This window comes from Notechis scutatus, chromosome 1 (assembly GCF_049901735.1).
Source record: "Notechis scutatus isolate UNSWTSFEM ecotype Mainland chromosome 1, rNotScu1.2, whole genome shotgun sequence".
NCBI lineage: Eukaryota > Metazoa > Chordata > Lepidosauria > Squamata > Elapidae > Notechis > Notechis scutatus.
Window position 1 is genome coordinate 332,251,628 of NC_142009.1, and position 19,829 is coordinate 332,271,456.

At 44.8% G+C, this 19,829-nt stretch overlaps 1 protein-coding gene across 1 annotated transcript in view; it reads right to left on the minus strand.

The window, feature by feature from the left end:
* CDC34 (cell division cycle 34, ubiquitin conjugating enzyme) overlaps nucleotides 1-17,270 on the minus strand; it is a 28,184-nt gene extending 10,914 nt beyond the window's left edge. The window contains exon 1 of the mRNA XM_087952763.1: nucleotides 16,861-17,270. Coding sequence (XP_087808889.1) covers nucleotides 16,861-17,037 — 177 coding nt within the window. The 5' untranslated portion in view covers nucleotides 17,038-17,270. The remainder of the gene's footprint in view (nucleotides 1-16,860) is intronic.
* Between the last annotated feature and the right edge of the window lie 2,559 nt (nucleotides 17,271-19,829).

The following is a 19,829-nucleotide window of genomic DNA, read 5'->3' on the forward strand; positions in this document are numbered from 1 at the left end:
ACAATACTGTCAAACTACTTAGTAAGACTGTATTACTATTCTTCTTCTCATCCTTCCTAGTACCTATCTCTTCCCACGTATGACTATAACCATGTTGCTTGAATCTTTACAATTTATATTGTTTTGTTCCCTAGTATGATTTGATTGCTTATTAGTAACCTATGACTATCACTAAGTGTTGTATCTTATGATTCTTGATGAATGTATTTTATTTTTGTTCTTATGTACACTGAGAGCTTTTGCACCAAAGACAAATTCCTTGTGTGTCCAATCACACTTGGCCAATAAAGAGTTCTATTCAAATTATTCTATTCTATTCTAATTTTTATTCCTTATTCTATTCTTATTCTATTCTATTCTATTCTATTCTATTCTTCTCTATTCTATTGTATTCTATTCTATCCTTATTCCTTATTCTATTCTATTTTTATTCCTTATTCTATTCTATTCTTATTCCTTATTCTATTCTTATTCCTTATTCTATTCTTATTCCTTATTCTATTCTTATTCCTTATTCTATTCTTATTCCTTATTCTATTCTATCCTATTCTTATTCCTTATTAACTTCTGTTCTCTTCTTATTCCTTTCTATTCTATTCTATTCTATTCTATTCTATTCTATTCTATTCTATTCTATTCTATTCTATCCTATCCTATCCTATCCTTATTCCTTTTTCTATTCCATTCCATTCCATTCCATTCCATTCCATTGATTGATAGCAATTGGGAAGTCCTGATCCCAACTGTTGGTTGGAAGTGGAAGATTAACCAAGTTAGGGCAAGGTTTAAGCCACATTTTGCTTGTCTCCCAACATCAGAGACCACAAATGAGTCACTGACAACTGCTCGTCCCCACCAGCCACACTCTGAAGCCGAACCTTCAGTGAAATCTGCCAAGCAAGTTTTGCTGTTCATGCTCGGCCTGTCGAGCTGGTTGGACCCATTTCTCCCCAACTGCTTATCCTGCCACTCATCGCATGTTAGAAAAGTTTAAAAAAAAAAAAAGTTTGAGCAGCCCAGCTACCAGTTTGTCTAGTCACACCCTAGAAGAGCCTCGTTGCTCAACAAGGAGGCCTTTGAGAATAGCACTGGAGAAACGTCACGGATCTGAATGAATGTCACGGGTCTCAAATCCTTTAATCAGTGAATCGGGGGCTGGGATGCATGGTGCCAATAAAGCATTACTTAGGCCTGAAAGACAGCTGAGTGACTTGGGGCCAATCACCAGGAGACCGTGAGTTCTAGTCCTGCTTTAGCCATAAAAGTTGGGCTGGGTGAGCTTGACACAATCACCAGGGAGACCGTGAGTTCTAGTCCTGCCTTAGGCATGAAAGCTGGGCTCAGAGACTTGGGACCAATCACCAGGAGATGGGGAGTTCTAGTCCTGCTGCCTTAGGCATGAAAGCCAACTGGGCGATTTTTGGGCTAATCGCCAGGAGATGGTGAGTTCTAGTCCTGCTTTAGCCATAAAAGTTGGGCTGGGTGAATTTGACACAGACACCAGGAGACCGTGAGTTCTAGTCCTGCCTTAGGCATGAAAGCTGGGCTCAGAGACTTGGGACCAATCACCAGGAGATGGGGAGTTCAAGTCCTGCAGCCTTAGGCATCAAAGCCAGATGGGAGAATTTGGACTAGTCCCTGTCTCTCAGCTCAACCCTCCACTCCATGGGGTTGTGGTTGTTGTTGTTGTTGTGGGGAAACTAGGAGCAAGGTGTCTTGGATATGTTTACCGCCTTGAGTTATTTGTAAAAATAATAAGGGAGGGATAAAAACAATAAGTAAATACAATGCTTCTTAAAAGAGTTCCTTGTTTCTGCTCGAGGTGTCAAACAGGTCTGTGCACAAACATTTCAATCTAAACCAGGGGTGTCCAACCTTGGCAACTTTAAGACTTGTGGACTTCAACTCCCAGAATTCCTCAGCCAGCAAAGCTGGCTGAGGAATTCTGGGAGTTGAAGTCCACAAGTCTTAAAGTTGCCAAGGTTGGACACCCTGGTCTAAACCATTTCAAGCTTTTGGGGAACATCCTGCTTTTCAAATATTTTAGAACTGGTTCGATTTTTGCTAAAGCTTGGAGGCTTCTCCAATTTTCTAGATTTTAACCTCTTTTGTCCAATGCAGCCAAGGGCTGGCTGGGCAATTCTGGGAGTTAAAAGTCCGCCAAGCGTAAAGTATCCAAGGTTGAAGACCTCTGGTCCCATGGACGTTTCCAGCTCAAACACCTTCAAAGTGAAACATTTTGCACATTGGACACAGAAGCGAAGAAAATTTAAAAAAAATAAAATCCAAGCAGGGAATGAATAGAATTGGAGCAATTACCCAAAAAGAACACAAAACGACAACTATGGTAGCAATTAAGTTCCGAAGCTCTGCACTTCTTTTGCTTTGTGGTTACGCAGCAGCGAAAGTACAAATGAAACTACACAAAGATAATAACAGTCCTCAGCAGCTTCATCACCGCAGGGCTGGCCACAACCAGTCACTTTTTTCCCCAGTGCCGCTCTCACTTCAAAACAGTCACTTAAACGAGTCATCGTAAATTGAGGACAACCCGAAGAAAGAAAAACTCCCTGTAGGGTTTGTGTGTGTGTGTGTGTGTGTGTGTGTGTGTGTGTGTGTGTGTGTGTAGTGAATGTTTCTGGAAGTGGATTGTCCTGGCCTTTTTCCTAGGGCTGCGAGAGAGGGATTGGCCCCAAGGCATCTGCTTGGCTTCGGGCCTACGGGAAGGCTAAGCTAAAATGCCAAAAAATCTCAAGAGTTTCTAGCCTTTTGGCTTTAACCACTACACCAAACTGGTTCTCAGGAAAGGTGTACTGAAAATGCTCGCTGAAAGGGAAACATACCGTACATTTTTGGACGGGTAGAAAAATATACCTTTTCAAAACGCCACAGTCACAAAGCCAATCCTTAATATTCTAGAATTGAACAGGGGCCTTCAAACTTGGCAGCTTTAAGACGTGTGCACTTCAACTCCCAGAATTCCTCCTTCAGTCATGTTAGCTCAGGAATTCTGGGAGTTGAAGTCCACAACTCTTATTAAACTTGCCAAGTTTGAAGACCCTTGTTGTATGGAGTCTAGTCTGAAGTTCTTTAGAACTGAAGAAGCTTCTTGGATGAGAAGCGAAACGCCTTCAAGGAAAAAAACAAAGAAAGTCCAGTGGCTTTTTTGGAAAAGCACTTTTGGGATAACCGTGACCTGGATGACTGACAGTCTCCATTGACATACAAGGGAGGGAGGATAGGAAAAACACAGGCTTTCAAAATGCTGTTATTATAGCCCATATCAAAACAGGAGGTGTATCCCAGTATTTTATTTTCCTGTTTCCTGACCTTGAAAGACCGACAAAATCTGGCTCTTATTGAATAACTGAAATACAGGTGCAGGTGGTCCTCGACGGAAGCCAAATTTTCTGTGGTTAAAGTGAGAGATTTGTTAAAAGTGAATTTTGCCCCATTTTTTTAACAGTCTTTCTTGCTAGGGTTGGTATGTGGAATCACTGCAATGGATAAGTTAGCAACCCGGTCGTTAAGTAAATCTGGCCTCCCTGTTGACTTTGCTTGTCCGAAGGTCACAAAAGGGGGATTACCGAACCTTGGGACGCAGGAAAGGTCATAAATACGAGCCAGTGGCCGAGCGTCTGAATCTTGATCACGTGATCAAGGGGAATGCTGCAATGGTCGTAAAACAGTCATAAGTCACTTTTTCAGTGCTGTTGTAACTTTGAATGGTCATTAAATGCACTGTTATCCACTCTGCAGTGGATAAGGAGACGCTCCAGAGAGTTATAAACACAGCACAAAAAAATCATCCGTTGCTCTTTTTCCTCTTTGGAAGAGATTTTGAAGGCCAGACTCATCTCTAGAACACTAAAAATCTCCACAGACCGTTCTCATCCTGGACACTCATATTTCAATCTGTTATCATCAGGGAGGTGTTATACGTGTCTTAAAACAAGGACTAATAGATTGAGAAACAGTTTCTTCTCCAAGGCAGTAATTGTCTTGAATCAATCAGTGCATTTGTGATTTATTATTATTATTATTATTATTATTATTATTATTATTATTAATAATAATAATAATAATAATAATTTTAATACACATCATCGGCGTAGAGCAGCCGTCCATGGGGCGGGCGTGTGCAGGTCGTGTGTAATTGTGTCCATCACCAGAATGAACAGCAGTGGTGAGAGAGCAGAGCCCTGGTGTACGCCGACGGTGATATTGAACTCCTCTGATATCCCAGCTGCCGCTTTTACACGGCTTTTGTGACATCTGTATAGGAGTTGGACCCATTGTACGAGTAGCTCGGGCACGCCGTGATCTCGCAGTGCGTACCAGATGAGATAGTGCGGGACTCGGTCGAAGGCCTTTTCCAAGTCCAAGAAGGCGGTGTGGAGCGGGATTTTCTTCTCTCTGTGAGCCTCCATCAGCATCCGCACACCGAAGATGGCATCGGTGGTGCCGCAGTTCTGATGAATCCGGCCTGGTTGACGCTGATGTCGGCGATGTCTCGAATGCGCTTATCGAGGACGCGTTCAAGATCTTCATAGTGTGTGACAGTAACCTGACCGGTCTGTAGTTGGAGCAGTCCGCTGGGCTGCCCTTTCCCTTCCAGATCGGAACAGTGGTGCTGCGGTACCAGTCGTGTGGCACTATTCCCGTGGAGACGATGTTGTTGAACAGCTCGCACAGCCACAATGCCGAGCCCGGTAGTGCCTTTTTCCAGAAGTCGGCAGGGATTGTCGTCTGGTCCTGTTGCCTTACCGTTTTTCATGGCCTTGATGGCGTCGGTGACCTCGCTGTCGTGAATGCCTGAGACTGGGCCTTCGACGGGGTCACCTCGCTGGGGTTCGTGGGTGTGGGAACCCTCGGTGGAAATCTTCTCAGTATTGCCGCCACCTCTCGGCAGCGCTCTGGGGTTGACGATCAAATTTCTCCTTTCGTCGTTGATCCCATGAAACTGGTCAATGTCCAGGGTCTTTCTGTGTCTGCTTTTGGCTAGGCGTGTAGATCTCATTCTCGCCTTCTCGCGTGTTCAGCTTCTCGTAGATGTCGTCGTAGTGGGAGCTTCTGGCTGTCGCTACTGCTTTCTTGGCTGCCTTTTGCCGCCTTGTACTCGCAGAGCTTCTCGCTGGTCTTGTCCTGAAGAAAGGCCTTGTAGAGCCGTTTCTTCAGGTGCACGGCATCTTGTACTTCCGGTGTCCAGAGCCATGTATCTCGCTCGATGCGCTCCGTCCTGGCTTGGTACAACCAAGCTGTTGGCAGCCGGCAGTGTGAACAGTGCTCTTCAGCATGGACCACGCTTCCTGTGGCCCGTCGACCATCTGCGGGAACTGCTCCGTTTGATGAGGGGTCCCGCCATCTTCTTCTGGTTCCACCACTTGATTCGTGGCTGGTCTGCATTCTTTTTGTCAATCTTGGTCTTGGGCTTGCTGATCCTGATCTTCGCCATCAGCGGCCTGTGCTGACTGCTCGATTCGTACGGGTACACCTTGGCGTGAGCACGCTTTTGAGCGGCTCTTCGTCGTACGATGATGTAGTCGATCTGTGTGTGGTGGTTCCCATTTCTGCTATGGTAGGTGAGGAGTTGGGGTTCTCGCCTAATGAAGCAGGTGTTCGTGATGGTCATATTATGGGAGTCGGCAAAGTCTAGGATCCTCTGGCCATTCTCATTCATATCGCCTGTGCCGTGCCCACCGTGGCACTGGTGTCCGCTTTTGTCCCGCCCTACATGACCATTCAGGTCGCCAGAGATGATGATGTCGTCTTCATATGGGATCTGCCTGAGTTGGATGTCGAGCAGTTCCCAGAAGGTATCCTTCTCCTCCTCGTGACATCCGGTCTGAGGGGCGTGGCGGACAAGATGTGTAGGCGCTGCCTCTCGGTCGCCACGACGATTATCATCAGTGCATTTGTGATTTATTATTATTATTATTATTATTATTTTAATTTTAATTTTTAAATACTTTGTAGTGTGATTGTGATGTGGTGTTTGAGTAGCTTTCAAATTTCATTGTATTCGTGAAATGCAATGACAATAAAGGTGTTCTGTTCTATTCTATTCTATTCTATTCTATTCTATTCTATTCTATTCTATTCTATTCTATTATTCTATTCTATTCCATATTATCTATTCTATTCTATTCTATTCTATTCTATTCTATTCTATTCTATTCCATTCCATTCCATTCTATTCTATTCAATTCTGTTGCAAGTCTAGGACCAGCTGTAGTCCTTAATTTACAAACTACAATTGAGCCCAAATTTTCCATTACTAAGCAAGGCAGTTATTAAATGAATTGTGCCTCATTTTATGACCTTTTTTCTGTTAAGCGAACCACTGCAGCTGTTAAGCGAATCACATGGTCATTAAGTGAAGCTGGCCTCTACCACCAAACTTTGCTTTTTGGAAACTGCCTGGGAAGGTTGCAAAAGGTGATTACACAACCCCGGGACAGTTGCCCAGGACATAAATATGTGCCAGTTACCAACCACCCGAATTTTGACTACAGGAAGTCCTTGACTTACAACAGTTCATTTAGTGACCATTCAAAGTTACAACGGCACTGAAAAATGTAACATGAGCATTTTTCAGAATTATGACCTTAGTAGCATCCCCATGATCACATGATCAACATTCAGATGCTTGGCCACTGGGCTCAGTATTTATGACCGTTGTTGTGTCCCAAGGCCCCGTGATCAGCAAAGTCGATGGGGAAGCCAGATTCGCTGAACGACCGGGTTACTAACTTGTCAACTGCAGCGATTCACTTAACAACTGTGGCAAGAAACGATGTAAAATGGGGGCGAAACCAACATTGCACAAATGTCTCGCTCGACAACAGGCATGCTGGGCTCCACTGTGGTTGTAAGTCGAGGACTACTCATACACGATCGTGCAATGGTTGTTAAGTGTGAAAAATGGTCATAAGTCACTTTTCTCAGTGCTCTTGTAACTTCAAATGGTAACGAGAGGAATGAACATAAGGTGAGAACTACCTATGTAATGGATAATATTTTTTTTTGAACATATTGTGTGCTTGCTCTCATATTGCCAAGAGGTCTCAAGACCTTTGACCCACCACCTAATTTTGTGTAGACAACATTTGTTGTCAGGGCTTGTAATATACTGCTCTAAAAGCAAACTATACTATTTGCTGGTATATTTTATAAACATTTTGTGACATCACGGGAGTGCAAAAGGTGGATAACCTGCCAGGTGCCCTCCTTGTTTTTAACCTTATCACAGGACCGAGATCCGAAACTCAAAAAAACACAGTGAGTCACACAAAAGCAAACATCCACACAACACTTTCTGACTTCCTCCTCACCTATTTCGGCATTTTTAAGTTTCGAGCACCACCCAGGGTTCTCTTGCCTTCTGCCAACTAGACACTGCCCCAAGTTTATCAACATGTACACAACTAATTGACAGTGGCAAATAATTGAAGCCGCCAAACTTGTATTTAATAGAGAATTTATTCTTTTGTCATTTAGAATAAAATCATAAAAGAGTTGGAAGGGACCTTGGAGGTCTTCTAGTCCAACTCCCTGCTCAGGCAGGAAAACCCTATAGCAGTGGTGGCTAATGTTTTCGTCGCCACATGCCAAAAGTGCGTGCGCGTATGCGCGCCCATAATGCAATGCAATGTGCATTATACGCCCCTGCCCCTGCGTGCCACATGCCCTGTGCAGATAATCAAGCAATCAGCTGGCTGGCAGGAGGCGTGCACGCATGCGCAGTGGATCCGTTCCAGGCGATGGCTCGCATGACGGCAGAAATTCGCCATCACGGCCCTATACCAATGGTGGCTAACATGTTTGGCACCGAGTGCTGAAAACAGGACTGTGTGCGTGTGCCGGAAACCGGAAGACCAGCTCTCTGACATGCGCATGTGGGAGTGCTGAAAACTGGAAGCTTAGCTTCCGCCACCTGGTCTTCCGGTTTGTAATGCGCACGTACGCGTGAAGACCAGCTGGCCAGCATGTGCATGCACTCCGGGGAGCTGCTCTTTCCGTTTCCGGTGCTCCCACGTGTGCAAAGACCAGCTGGCTGGTGTGCATGCGCACATGAAGAACAACGGGCGACGGCAGGCGTGCCCAGACAGATGGCTTTGTGTGTGCCAACTTCTGGCAAGTGTGGCATAGGTTTGCCATCACAGCCCTATACCATTTCAAGACAATGGTGGTACAACCTCTTCTTAAAATCTTCCAGTGTTGGAGCACCCACAACTTGTTGCGCTGACTAAGGAGAAATTTCCTGACAGTTAGGACAATTAACCAGTGGAACAACTTGCTTTTCGGCCCGTTGCTACCTGTCCTGCCCTCAGGTGCTTTGGAGAATAGCTTGACCCCCTCTTCTTTGTGGCAGCCCCTCAAATATTGGAACACCGCTATCATGTCACCTCAGGTCCTTTTCATTATGAATAAATAAAGTAAATAAATAAATACATACAAAATTATGCATATACCCACATATATTATATGACGCAGAGGAACAATACAGTCTAATTTGGATGTATACAGGTTACACAGTGAGAAAAATGACTCTTGTGAGTTTACGACTTTTTAAATGAAATTATATTGTTTCTTTTTTCTTATGGATTGGCTGTTACCTGCACAGAATAATCTTAAATATACCATTTAAAAAGAGCAGCTTGTAATCACGGCTTGGGTCTTTCTGAGCCAGGGTGTATGCTGCCGACTCTGGTGTATTTCGTAAGCTTTGGCCTTAAGGGATGTATTAATTCAATTTAACGCATTTGCGCCCTCCTTCCCCAATCCATTACAGTGCACGAACCAGATGTGCGTGATTAAACCACCGAGTTCCTACAAGCTTTTGGTTTTGGACGTGCTTCAATGTTCTTCTTTCCATGCACGCACAACAGTGCCCAGAGAGCAAGGACCTCTTACAGAGCCATCTACATCATAGAAACAGCACTATACAGGTAGTCCTCGACTTACAACAGTTCACTGAGTGACCGTTTGAAGTTGTAACAGCACTGAAAATAGGGACTGACGACCATTTTTCACACTTACACATGACTATTGCAGTGTCATGTGATCTAAATTCAGATGCTTGTCAACTGACTCGTATTTATAACGGTCGCAGTGTCCCAGGGTCACGGGGAATCCCCTTTTGCGACCTTCTGACAAGCAAAGCCAATGGGGAAGCCAGATTCACTTAACGACCGGGTTACTAATTTATCAACTGCAGTGATTCACTTAACCACTGTGGCAAGAAAGGTCGTAAAATGGATCAAAACTCACTTCACGAATGTCTCATTTAACCATAGAAATGTTGGGCTCCATTGTGGTCATAAGTCGAGAACTACCTGTACACCGCTCCATAGTGCTGTACGGCACTCTCTGAGCAGTTCACAATGTCAGCATACAGGTCATCCTCAACTTATGACCACAATGGAGCCCAACGTTTCTATGGTTAAGTGAGACATTTGGGAGAGAGAGAGAGAGGGAGGGAGAGAGAGAGGGAGGGAGGGAGATTTTGCTCCATTGCCACAGTGGTTAAGTGAATTGCTAAAACCTAACAATTGCATAGGTTTGTAATACAGTTGTTAAATGAATCTAGTTTCCCCATTGGCTTTCCTTGATCACATGACCCCAGGACGCTGCAACCGTCATAGATATGAATCAGTTGCCAAACATCTGACATTTGATCCCATGACCACGAGGAGGCTGTAACAGACGTTAAGTGTGAAAAGTACTTTCTATGATTTCACTTAACAACGGTCTCGTTTAAGAGCAGAAATGTTGGGCTCCCTTGTGATCATAAACCCAGGATTACCCCTATTTCTAAAATGTTTTCGGACAGTTTTCTGCAGAAGAGTCCAAGAAGATATGTGGTACCTGGCTCAATAGTAGTAACTGGGAGAGGGATCTCGGAGTCCTAGTGGACAACCATTTAAATATGAGCCAGCCGTGTGCAGCAGCTGCCAAAAAAGCCAACACAGTTCTAGGCTGCATAAACAGAGGGATAGAATCACATGAAGTGTTAATACCACTTTATAAGGCCTGGGTAAGGCCACACTTGGAATCCTGCATCCAGGTTTGGTCGCCACGATGTAAAAAAGATGTTGAGACTCTAGAAAGAGTGCAGAGAAGAGCAACCAAGAGGATTAGGGGGCTGGAGGCTAAAACATATGAAGAACTGGCTGCAGGAACTGGGTTTGTCTAGTCTAATGAAAAGGAGGACTAGGGGAGACAGCAGTGTTCCAGTATCTCAGGGGCTGCCCCAAAGAAGAGGGAGTCAAGCTATTCTCCAAAGCCCCTGAGAACAGGGCAAGAAGCAACGGGTGGAAACTAATCCAGGAGAGAAGCAACCTAGAACTAACTAAGGAGAAATTTCCTGATGGTTAGAACAATTAATCAGTGGAACAATTTGCCTCCAGAAGTTGTGAATGCTCCAACACTGGAATTTTTTAAAAAGACGTTGGGTAACCATTTGTCTGAAGTGGTGTGGGGTTTCCTGCCTAGGCAGGGGGGGTGGATTAGAAGACCTCCAAGGTCCCTTCTAACCTCTGTTATTCTATTCTAGTCTATGACCACGGCTTGATTATGCAGGCCATCAATGTCAACTGTGGAGTGGATCTTCTCAGGAAGGGAAGTAGAACTACAGATAGAATTTTTAAAAAATGCAGTTGGTAAAAACAAAATGTTGTCAGACACCCAGCAGGAAAACATCATGATTTGTCCATTTCTAAAGACCTTTTGAGAAGACAACACCAAGGCCCAGTTATTCTTCTGCCTTGCTTCCCAGTAGTTCTTGAGCAAAGGTCAGACTGGATTTTCTCTCTGTCGTTCCAATTCCTCCTCTACCTTCAGGGCTGATTTTCCTCCCCTGGGATATGGAGAAGGGTCCGTAGGATCTCAAATGGTTCTTTCTTGGGCCCAAAAGATGGATGGATAAATGAGAATGTGCCCTAAGATCATCTGGAAGCGTGGCTTCCGACCACAACGGGGCCCAAAATTTCTGTCGCTAAGCGAGACAGTTAAGTGAGTTTGGTCCCCTTCTGCAGCCTTTCTTGCCACAGTTGTTGTAAGGGAATCACTGCGGCTGCTCATTTAGTGACACGGTTGTTAAGTGAATCTGGCTTCCCCATTGGCTTTGCTTGTCAGAAGGCTGCAAGAGGGGGATTCCCCACGACCTGTGGGACATTGCGACCGTCATAAATATGAGTCAATTGCCAAGCATCATGTGACCACTGGGATACTGGAATAGTCGTAAGTGTGGGAAAAATGGTAGTCAGTCACTAATTTTCAGTGCCGGGGTAACTTTGAACGGTCACTAAATGAACTGCTGTAAGTCGAGGACTCCTTGTACATGAGCCCGGGATACTGCAACCGTTATAAATATGTGTCGGATGCCAAGCGCCTGAATTTTGACCATGTGACCCTTGAGAGGCTGTTAACGGCCGCTAAGTATGAAAAATGGTCGTGACATTTTTCAGTGCCGCTGTTAACTTCGGTCACTAAAGAAACTGTTGTAAGTCGAGGACTACCTGTGTTTTAACCTTGAGTTATAGCTCATATCTTATTGGAGAGGCCTGGTCTGGAGGAGTGAAATAAATGCATCTGCACCGAGTTAGCTGCCCCACTTCCTTCCCCAAATAAAACATTGGCAGACTGTGGTAGGTTAGAATAGATAAGGGAGGAAATCTTGATCCACCTTCACTCCAGCTGCGTTAGACTGGAGTCAGACCCTGTTCTTTGCCCCACAAGTATTATTACGGTGTTCCTGACACTAACCACATCTGACCAACCACACCATGACCAACACATTCAGTTGCCCATCACCAGCCTGGAATCCTTGTGATTGTACTATCTGACTTGGTTTGAATGCTCTTGCTTCTTTCCCATCCCGTTTCTTTTAATAGCAATAGCACTTATATACTGCTTTTTTACAGCCCTCTCTAAGCGGTTTACAGAGTCAGCATTTTACCCACCTCGGAAGGATGGAAGGCTGAGTCAACCCTGAGCCTGGTGGGATTTGAACTGTCAAATTGTAGGCAGCTGGCTGCAGCAGAAGTAGCTTGCAGTACTGCACTCTAACCACTTTGCCCACAGAGGCTCTTCGGATGAATAGCATCCTTTGTATTGTATTTAGAAATAATTCAAGGTGGCCGAGCCTATCCAACACACCTTCCTTCCTCCTCCTATTTTCCCCATGGCAACCCTAGGAGGTGAGTTGGGCTAAGAGAATAACTGGCCCAAGGTCACCCTGAGGCTTTCGTGCCTAAGGCAGGACTAGAACTCCCTGTCTCCTGGTGATTGGCCCAAGGTCACCCAGCTAGCTTTCATTTCTATGATGGAACTAGATTTCCCAGTCTCCTGGTGATCGGCCCAAAATCACCCAGCTAGCTTTCATTTCTATGATGGAACTAGATTTCCCAGTCTCCTAGTGATCAGACCAAAGTCACCCAGCTAGCTTTCATTTCTATGATGAAACTAGATTTCCCAGTCTCCTGGTGATTGGCCCAAAGTCACCCAGCTAGCTTTAATTTCTATGATGGAACTAGATTTCCCAGTCTCCTGGTGATCGGCCCAAAATCACCCAGCTAGCTTTCATTTCTATGATGAAACTAGATTTCCCAGTCTCCTGGTGACTGGCCCAAGGTCACCCAGCTAGCTTTCATTTCTATGATGAAACTAGATTTCCCAGTCTCCTGGTGATTGGTCCAAGGTCACCCAGCTAGCTTTCATTTCTATGATGAAACTAGATTTCCCAGTCTCCTGGTGATTGGCCCAAGGTCACCCAGCTAGCTTTCATTTCTATGATGAAACTAGATTTCCCAGTCTCCTGGTGATTGGCCCAAGGTCACTCAGCTAGCTTTCATTTCTATGATGAAACTAGATTTCCCAGTCTCCTGGTGATTGGCCCAAAGTCACCCAGCTAGCTTTCATTTCTATGATGGAACTAGATTTCCCAGTCTCCTAGTGATCAGACCAAAGTCACCCAGCTAGCTTTCATTTCTATGATGAAACTAGATTTCCCAGTCTCCTGGTGATTGGCCCAAAGTCACCCAGCTAGCTTTAATTTCTATGATGGAACTAGATTTCCCAGTCTCCTAGTGATCAGACTAAAGTCACCCAGCTAGCTTTCATGGCTAAGACACTACTAGAACTCACGGTCTCCCGCTTTCTAGCCTGGTGCCCTAACCGCTGAGGGGCTTCTGGGGAACGGCCATGGCTGCGCAGTTTTCTACATCTTTGGAGTTGTTTGTATTGGTTATAATAAAGCCATTGATCGGCAGCACAATTCGGATCGTATAGATGATCTTGGGCAAGTTTACGGCTCAGATTCAGCCTTCCTTCCTCCCTGCTAACATCAGGGCGATGTTCCTGGCCCACTTCACAGGGGCTCTCTGAACGTTCTTTAATGTAGGTGAAACAACCGAGACGCTAAAAAATACACTGGTGTGCAAAATACACCGTCCTTGCCCAGTCGAATGGGAGAAGCCATTAGAACACCTATGGGGATCCCCACAGGTGACTGTGTGCCCCGAGGCTTTTAAGCTGAGACAGTTGAGGGAAAACAGCAGCTGCCTTTATAAGGCTGCTGACAACTGACTTTGGGGTGACTCATCCACAACCCCACCTAGGCCTGGGAGCAAGGAAGTGAGACTATGGCAGGAAGCAGGGAATTGCCACACCAGCCTACAAACCCAGAAAAATCTCCGTAGTCAAGATTTCATTCAGCGGAAGAGTCTGTATTTCACTTCCCCCAGGTTTATCTATAACTTATTATTTGTTTATCCAGGAAACAAATCTTCGCTTACTCATAATTCCAGTCTTCTTACCAAACACGTACAGTATTGAAACAAAAAGATCACTTCATACACTGCTGGCATCAACCTAATGCCTTTTCGAGACGTGGGCTATTATTTCAACATACTGTAGTTCAGTACTAGAGCATACGATGCAATGTTTTTCAGGCTGTTATGTTATTAAGTATGTTTGTCATACAGTCAGAATAACAAAGTTGGAAGGGTCCTTGGAGGTCTTCTAGTCCAACCCCCTCAAGCAGAAAACCCTATCCCATTTCAGACAAATGTTTATCCAATCAATGCTCAGCCAGATGTTTAGACTGTATGTGGCATTTCTCTTCACCTATCAAGTCCTTCCCCAGGATCTGCACACGCTCTTCTTCATTGGAGCTAAGGGTATCGCCACAGGATGTACGTTGTTCCAAAGAATATTGCCTTTTGCAATTGACTGATTTTGTCAATGCCGACAGTGTTCAAATCCTGCTCAAATTGTTTTGGGAATTGCACCCAGGGCACCTGGAACTGTCATTGTTTCCATTTGCCACAGTCAGTCTATTATTTTTCGCCCATTCTACAAATCCTTTCTAGTTAAAAATTGGGATGCAAGGAAACTAATTGTCCAGAAATACCATTTGGGTTTGGGAAAGGCTGTCCAAAATACCGATTTTTTTCTACTGTTACCAGCTAAAGTACCACAGCACTGGAAGCACCTAATTGCCTTTGGCTGATGAAGGACTGGATACAGTCCTTAGGACCACTTAGGACCACAATCGAGCCCCAAATTTATACTGCCAAGCGAGACATTTGTTAAGTGAAATTTGCCCCATTTTACAACCTTTCTTGCCACAGTTGCTAAGCGAATCATTGTACTTAAGCTAGTAACATGGTTGTTAACTGAATCTGGCTTCCCAACTGACTTGGCAGAAGGTCCCAAAAGCTGATCACATGATTCCAGGACCGTCATAAATATGAACCAGATGCCAAGTATCTGAATTTTAATCATGTGACCATGGGGATGTTGCAATGGTCATAAGTCACATTTTGCAGTGCTTTGAACGGTTACAAAATACACTGTTGCAAGTCGGGGAATGAAATAGAAATCTCAGGTTTGGGGCCAGACAGACTCTAGAAACCTAGATGGGGTACCATGAAAATCACCCAGACTTGTCCATGAAGTCATCAGTTCTTCCTCTCATTGTAATTTCTATTCAATACCTCCTGAGGCAGAAACCTCTGTTCTTTTAATCAACTGACCCTAATGTATAAAGAATGTAAACCGCAAGCAGAAGGAACCATGACACCCCTTAAAAAAGTGTCTAGAATTAACAATTCTTTCAGTGATTAAAAGCTAACATAATGTGGTTGCTAATTGTTTTTAAAAACCCTTAATTTAATTTGAAGTAATCAGATCCTGTCATTCAGGTTCCTCTAAAGGAATTCAAAAGTATGCATAAAATGGTATGAAAACCTAATATTGCTTTGTGGGAAACAAAGGGTTGAAATTTTATACAGAGTGGAAATATCCTGAAAACAGGTTTCAGAGCAAGCCCACATTCAAGATGGCTAACAGTAAAACCATAAACAAGATCTAAAAGCAATAAATATACATATTAAAGCTGTACAAGAAAAGTCCCATCAATTCACAATAATAAATTCACCAATTCATTATTTTGAAGACATATGACAATGTTCTCCCCCCCCCCCAATAATTGTTTATTTATTAGAAGGGGAGAACATGTAGCCAAACATCTATTATCAAGATTTGTTTCTGTTATTGAAGAATGGTTGGAGATTTGTTTCTCCTCAAAGGAATTGTGCTCAGAGGAGAAATAAAACTCAGACAGTGTAAGAAGTGAAAAGGGTTATCCTACTCAATTTCTAGTTTTTGGGGGAGAAGCTGCAGTAATCCAAAACGACTCTTCCAATAATTTAAATTGTTACATAGAAAGGGACAGCTTTTTCAGTCTTCCTCAATTCCCTCAATGTTGGATCAATTCTCATTTCTGTAACTACTATAGCCCACACATCTGGAAAGCAAGCGGTAAACAGGAAATGGGGATATGAAAACACACACACACTTGCTCACTCATGCTATTCTTTATAACCATGACTCCTTTAAACAGAAGTACAAATCCTGAAAAGAAAGGGGAAACAAAAAAGGCTTGTGCAGTAATTCTGCCCAATACACACACCCAAAAAACCCTTGTATATCTGAAAAGTGCTCTTAACGGTGTGACCAGGATCATGCCCTATTAAATCCAACATAAAAATGAGCTATAGCTAGCAAAAAATCTGGAAACAAACACCCCAAAGGCTTATACAACACAACAACAAATCCTCCTGCCTCTGAAAAAATGCTTCTTAGGACCAATTTAAATCCCAACCTAAAAATGAGCAGTAACCACAGCAAAACCATACACATGTTGGTTTAGCAGAAGTAATCAGATCCCCGAGGCAAGATTTATTCCGAGAAGCTGGATTTCTCAGAACAGGGTTTGATCTACCCAGTTTGGTGGCACTTCCTCAACAGGAACCCAGCCAGGACTGCGGTGTTTACTTCTAGACCGAGGGATTTATAGCGTCTGTCGCCTGGTACGTGTCTACTTGGGAAGAAAGTCCCTCTATTTTCTCCTACGCTCAGGTGGAACCCAGGAGGAAGGCAGGTATCCCAAACTGGAAGGGTCCACACTGAAATTTCCAGTCTATTTTCCCCAGCTGGTGCTTTTTTCCTCCCCTCTTTGGGATTTTTTAAAAACCTTCCTGGTTTTCGCCTTTTTGAACTTGGAGATGCTTTGAAGGCAGCTGTTTCCTGCTCCCCCATTTTGGGCTTCCAGGATTTTTCACCTCTTTCTTCTTTGCCCTGCTTCACAGAAAGTTGCCCACTGGCTCCAACACAATCTCTACCATCCCAAAATAGTGTGTGGACTTGGCCTCTTACCTGGTTTGCCTTACCTGGCCGGGGATGATGGGAGCTGTAGTCCAACCTTCCATTTAGGGACCACCAGAGGAGGGTCCCAGTCCACTCACCACACACACACACACACACACACACACAGGCAGCCCCTTTTCTTACCTTGAAATAGCCACCCTCGTAATGCGTATTGGGAGGCCCGAAGATGGCCACCTCCCAGTTGTAGAGATCCCCCTCGTCCACCAGGCTGACTCGGAAGCCCTCCACGGGCTCCTCCTGAAGCCCTTTGAGCTCCAGCAGAAGGGCCTTCTGCGAGCTGGGCACAGACAGCCGCGCCATGTCACCGGCTGACGGAGGAGGCGATAAAAGGACGTAGGCCTCGAGCGAAGCCGGGGTCTCGCGTGAATGCGCCGACCGCGAAAGGGGAGGGGGGCAGCGGGCGGGAAGCAGCGCCGGGCCGGGCAGAGGAAAGGAGAAAGAACGGAAGCGCTGCGGACCCGAAAGAGCGCCACGAACCAACCGCACCACACTGAGAGGCGGCGGCACGACAACAGAGAGCGCGCGCGCGATGCTCTCTGGGATGCGTAGTTCTTGATGGGGAGGGGAGGGGGAGAGAAAAACCGCTGCCAGACCCGCCTTCCTCCACCAATGAGAGACGGATTTCTGGAGAGGGCGGTCCGGAGGGCGTGGAGAGGACTACATCTCCCAGCAAAACTTGAGAACAGTGCCGTTCACGTAGCCACGTGAGGGCCGCTGTGTCGGACTACCATTCCCGACAGCGAGTGGGGCAGGGGCGGAGCATGCAGACGCCCTCGTGAGAAAGTTGGCTCGCCTGGGGAATTAACCGTCCGACTTGTTTATTGAGACTTTTTTTTTTTTTTTTGCAGCACCGGACGGTAAACACGTGTCGTCCCGCGCGTGCAATAAGTGTAATCGCAAGGATGCGTTGGGTCATATTATAGAGACCTATTGGCGATGCTCGCCCAACCCGCCTGAGAACAGCTGAACTGTTTTATGTATGTGGTTTTTTTACACCACAAAAGGCTGAGCAAGGTGACAACTGAGGACCCATTAAGGGGGGGAAAATGCAACAATTCTCTCTTTTCACCGGCCCTGGGAAGCTGCTGTGCGTCATCGCACCTTGTGCCTCTGCGTTGGTGCATTTCACGCGGAGATCGGCTGACTTTACCGCATTTTCCTGAACCCGCTCGCCTATTCACAGTTTAGGTCTATGCTTGTTTTTATTTATTTATTTTATTTATTTTGTCAAGCGATTATAAGATAACAGGTATAAGTATAAACATAGTTATGAATACATGAAATGGATACATATAAGAAAAATATAAAAAATAAAAATAAAAGAGAAACAATAGGACAGGCACGGTAAGCACGTTGGTGCGCTTATGCACGCCCCCTACAGACCTCTTAGGAAAGGGGTGAGGTCAATAGTAGACAGTCTAAGGTTAAAGTTTTTGGGGTTTGGGGAAGAAACCACCGAGTCAGGTAGAGTATTCCAGACATTGACCACTCTGTTGCTGAAGTCGTATTTCCCGCAATCAAGTTTGGTGCAGTTAACCTTGAGTTTGTATCTATTGTGTGCTCTTGTATTGTTATGGTTGAAGCTGAAGTATTCATTGACAGGTAGGACATTGCAATATATAATTTTATGTACTATGCTTAGATCGGACCGAAGGTGGCATAGTTCTAGGTTTTCTAGGTCTAGAATTTCAAGTCTGGTGGCATAAGGTATTCTGCAACGAGTAGAGAGAGGAGTGGAGAACTCTTCTTTTGAAATATGAGACAAAACACTTTGTTTCTCTCTTAAATGTCTGTGGAGATTCTCAGCCATCCAGGTCGTGGTTGTCTCAAAGGTGCTTTTTTCAAGAGGCAATTGGACTTTCTGATTTTTCTTTTGAAGACGTTTGGTTTCTCATCCAAAAAGCTTCTTCAGGTCTGACAGGACTGTGGGGAACTGAAGGATTTATACTCCTTGCAGACACAGCTGATCATTTGCATCTTTTTAGAGAGTAGTTGAGGCCACTTGGAGGTTTATCTGTGTCCTCAGGGTCACCTGTGTAGTGCAAATGGGTGTGGAGCCTTCTTGGTTGCAGGATGTTTCCCTTCCCTGTTGAAGACAGATGCAGGCTGTTGGGAATGAGCCTGTGTTGTCTGCATCTCAAACTGAAGTGCAAATAGTTCCTGTAGTCTGCAGTTTTTCTGGAAATCTGTTCATATTCCACCATTCGAAGAGTGTTCGTCCCAAAAGTGCAGAGCTAAAAGTCTATGGAGGTTAGGGTTAGGATCCCAAAGGTGCTTTTTCAGGAAGCAACTGTACATTGTTGTTTTTTGGGAAGAAGTTTTGCTTCTCATCCAAGAAGCTTCTTCAACTCTGACTGGATGGTGTATTTGTAGTCCAACTTCAGCTCAGACTGAAGACACAGGCAAACCTCCAAGTGGCCTCCACGCTCTCTAAAAGAGTGCAAATAACCAAATGATTGCAAGGAGTATAAATCCTTCCATTCCCCATCATCCAGTCAGAGCTGAGGAAGCTTCTTGAATGAGAAGGGAAACGTCTTCAAGGAAAAACCAAGAAAGCCCAGCTGCCTCTTGAAATAAAAGCACCTTTCAGATTGCCTCCAAAGTGTGCTAAGCCAGTGGTTCTCAGCATTTTCTTCACCACAGATCCCCTTTTGTGGACCATGACCACGGAGCCACTGCCACCCCCCCCAAAAAAAAACAATTCAAGATTTAAAGCAATTTCTTCAAGTCTAACAGTCCCCCAGGGATTGGCTGACCACAGGTTGAAAACCACTGTGCTAAGCTTTTCCCAAAGGTGCTTTTCCCAAATGTTCTTGATTTTTTTGGGGGAACTCTCATTTTTCAATCCAACACGCTTCTTGAGCAGTGAAACGTCTTCAAGAAAAATCAAGGCTGTCAAGTTTAGGAGAAAAGCACTTTTTGGGATAAGCATGCCCTGGATGGCTGAGAATCTCCATAGATACTGAGCCTTTTCCACCTTTAAAATCACGGCCTTTATACAGGTAGTCCTCGGCTTACCGTTCATTTAGTGACCATGGGAAGTTACAACAGCACTGAGAAAAAGGATTTTTTTCACGTGACCGTCACGCCAC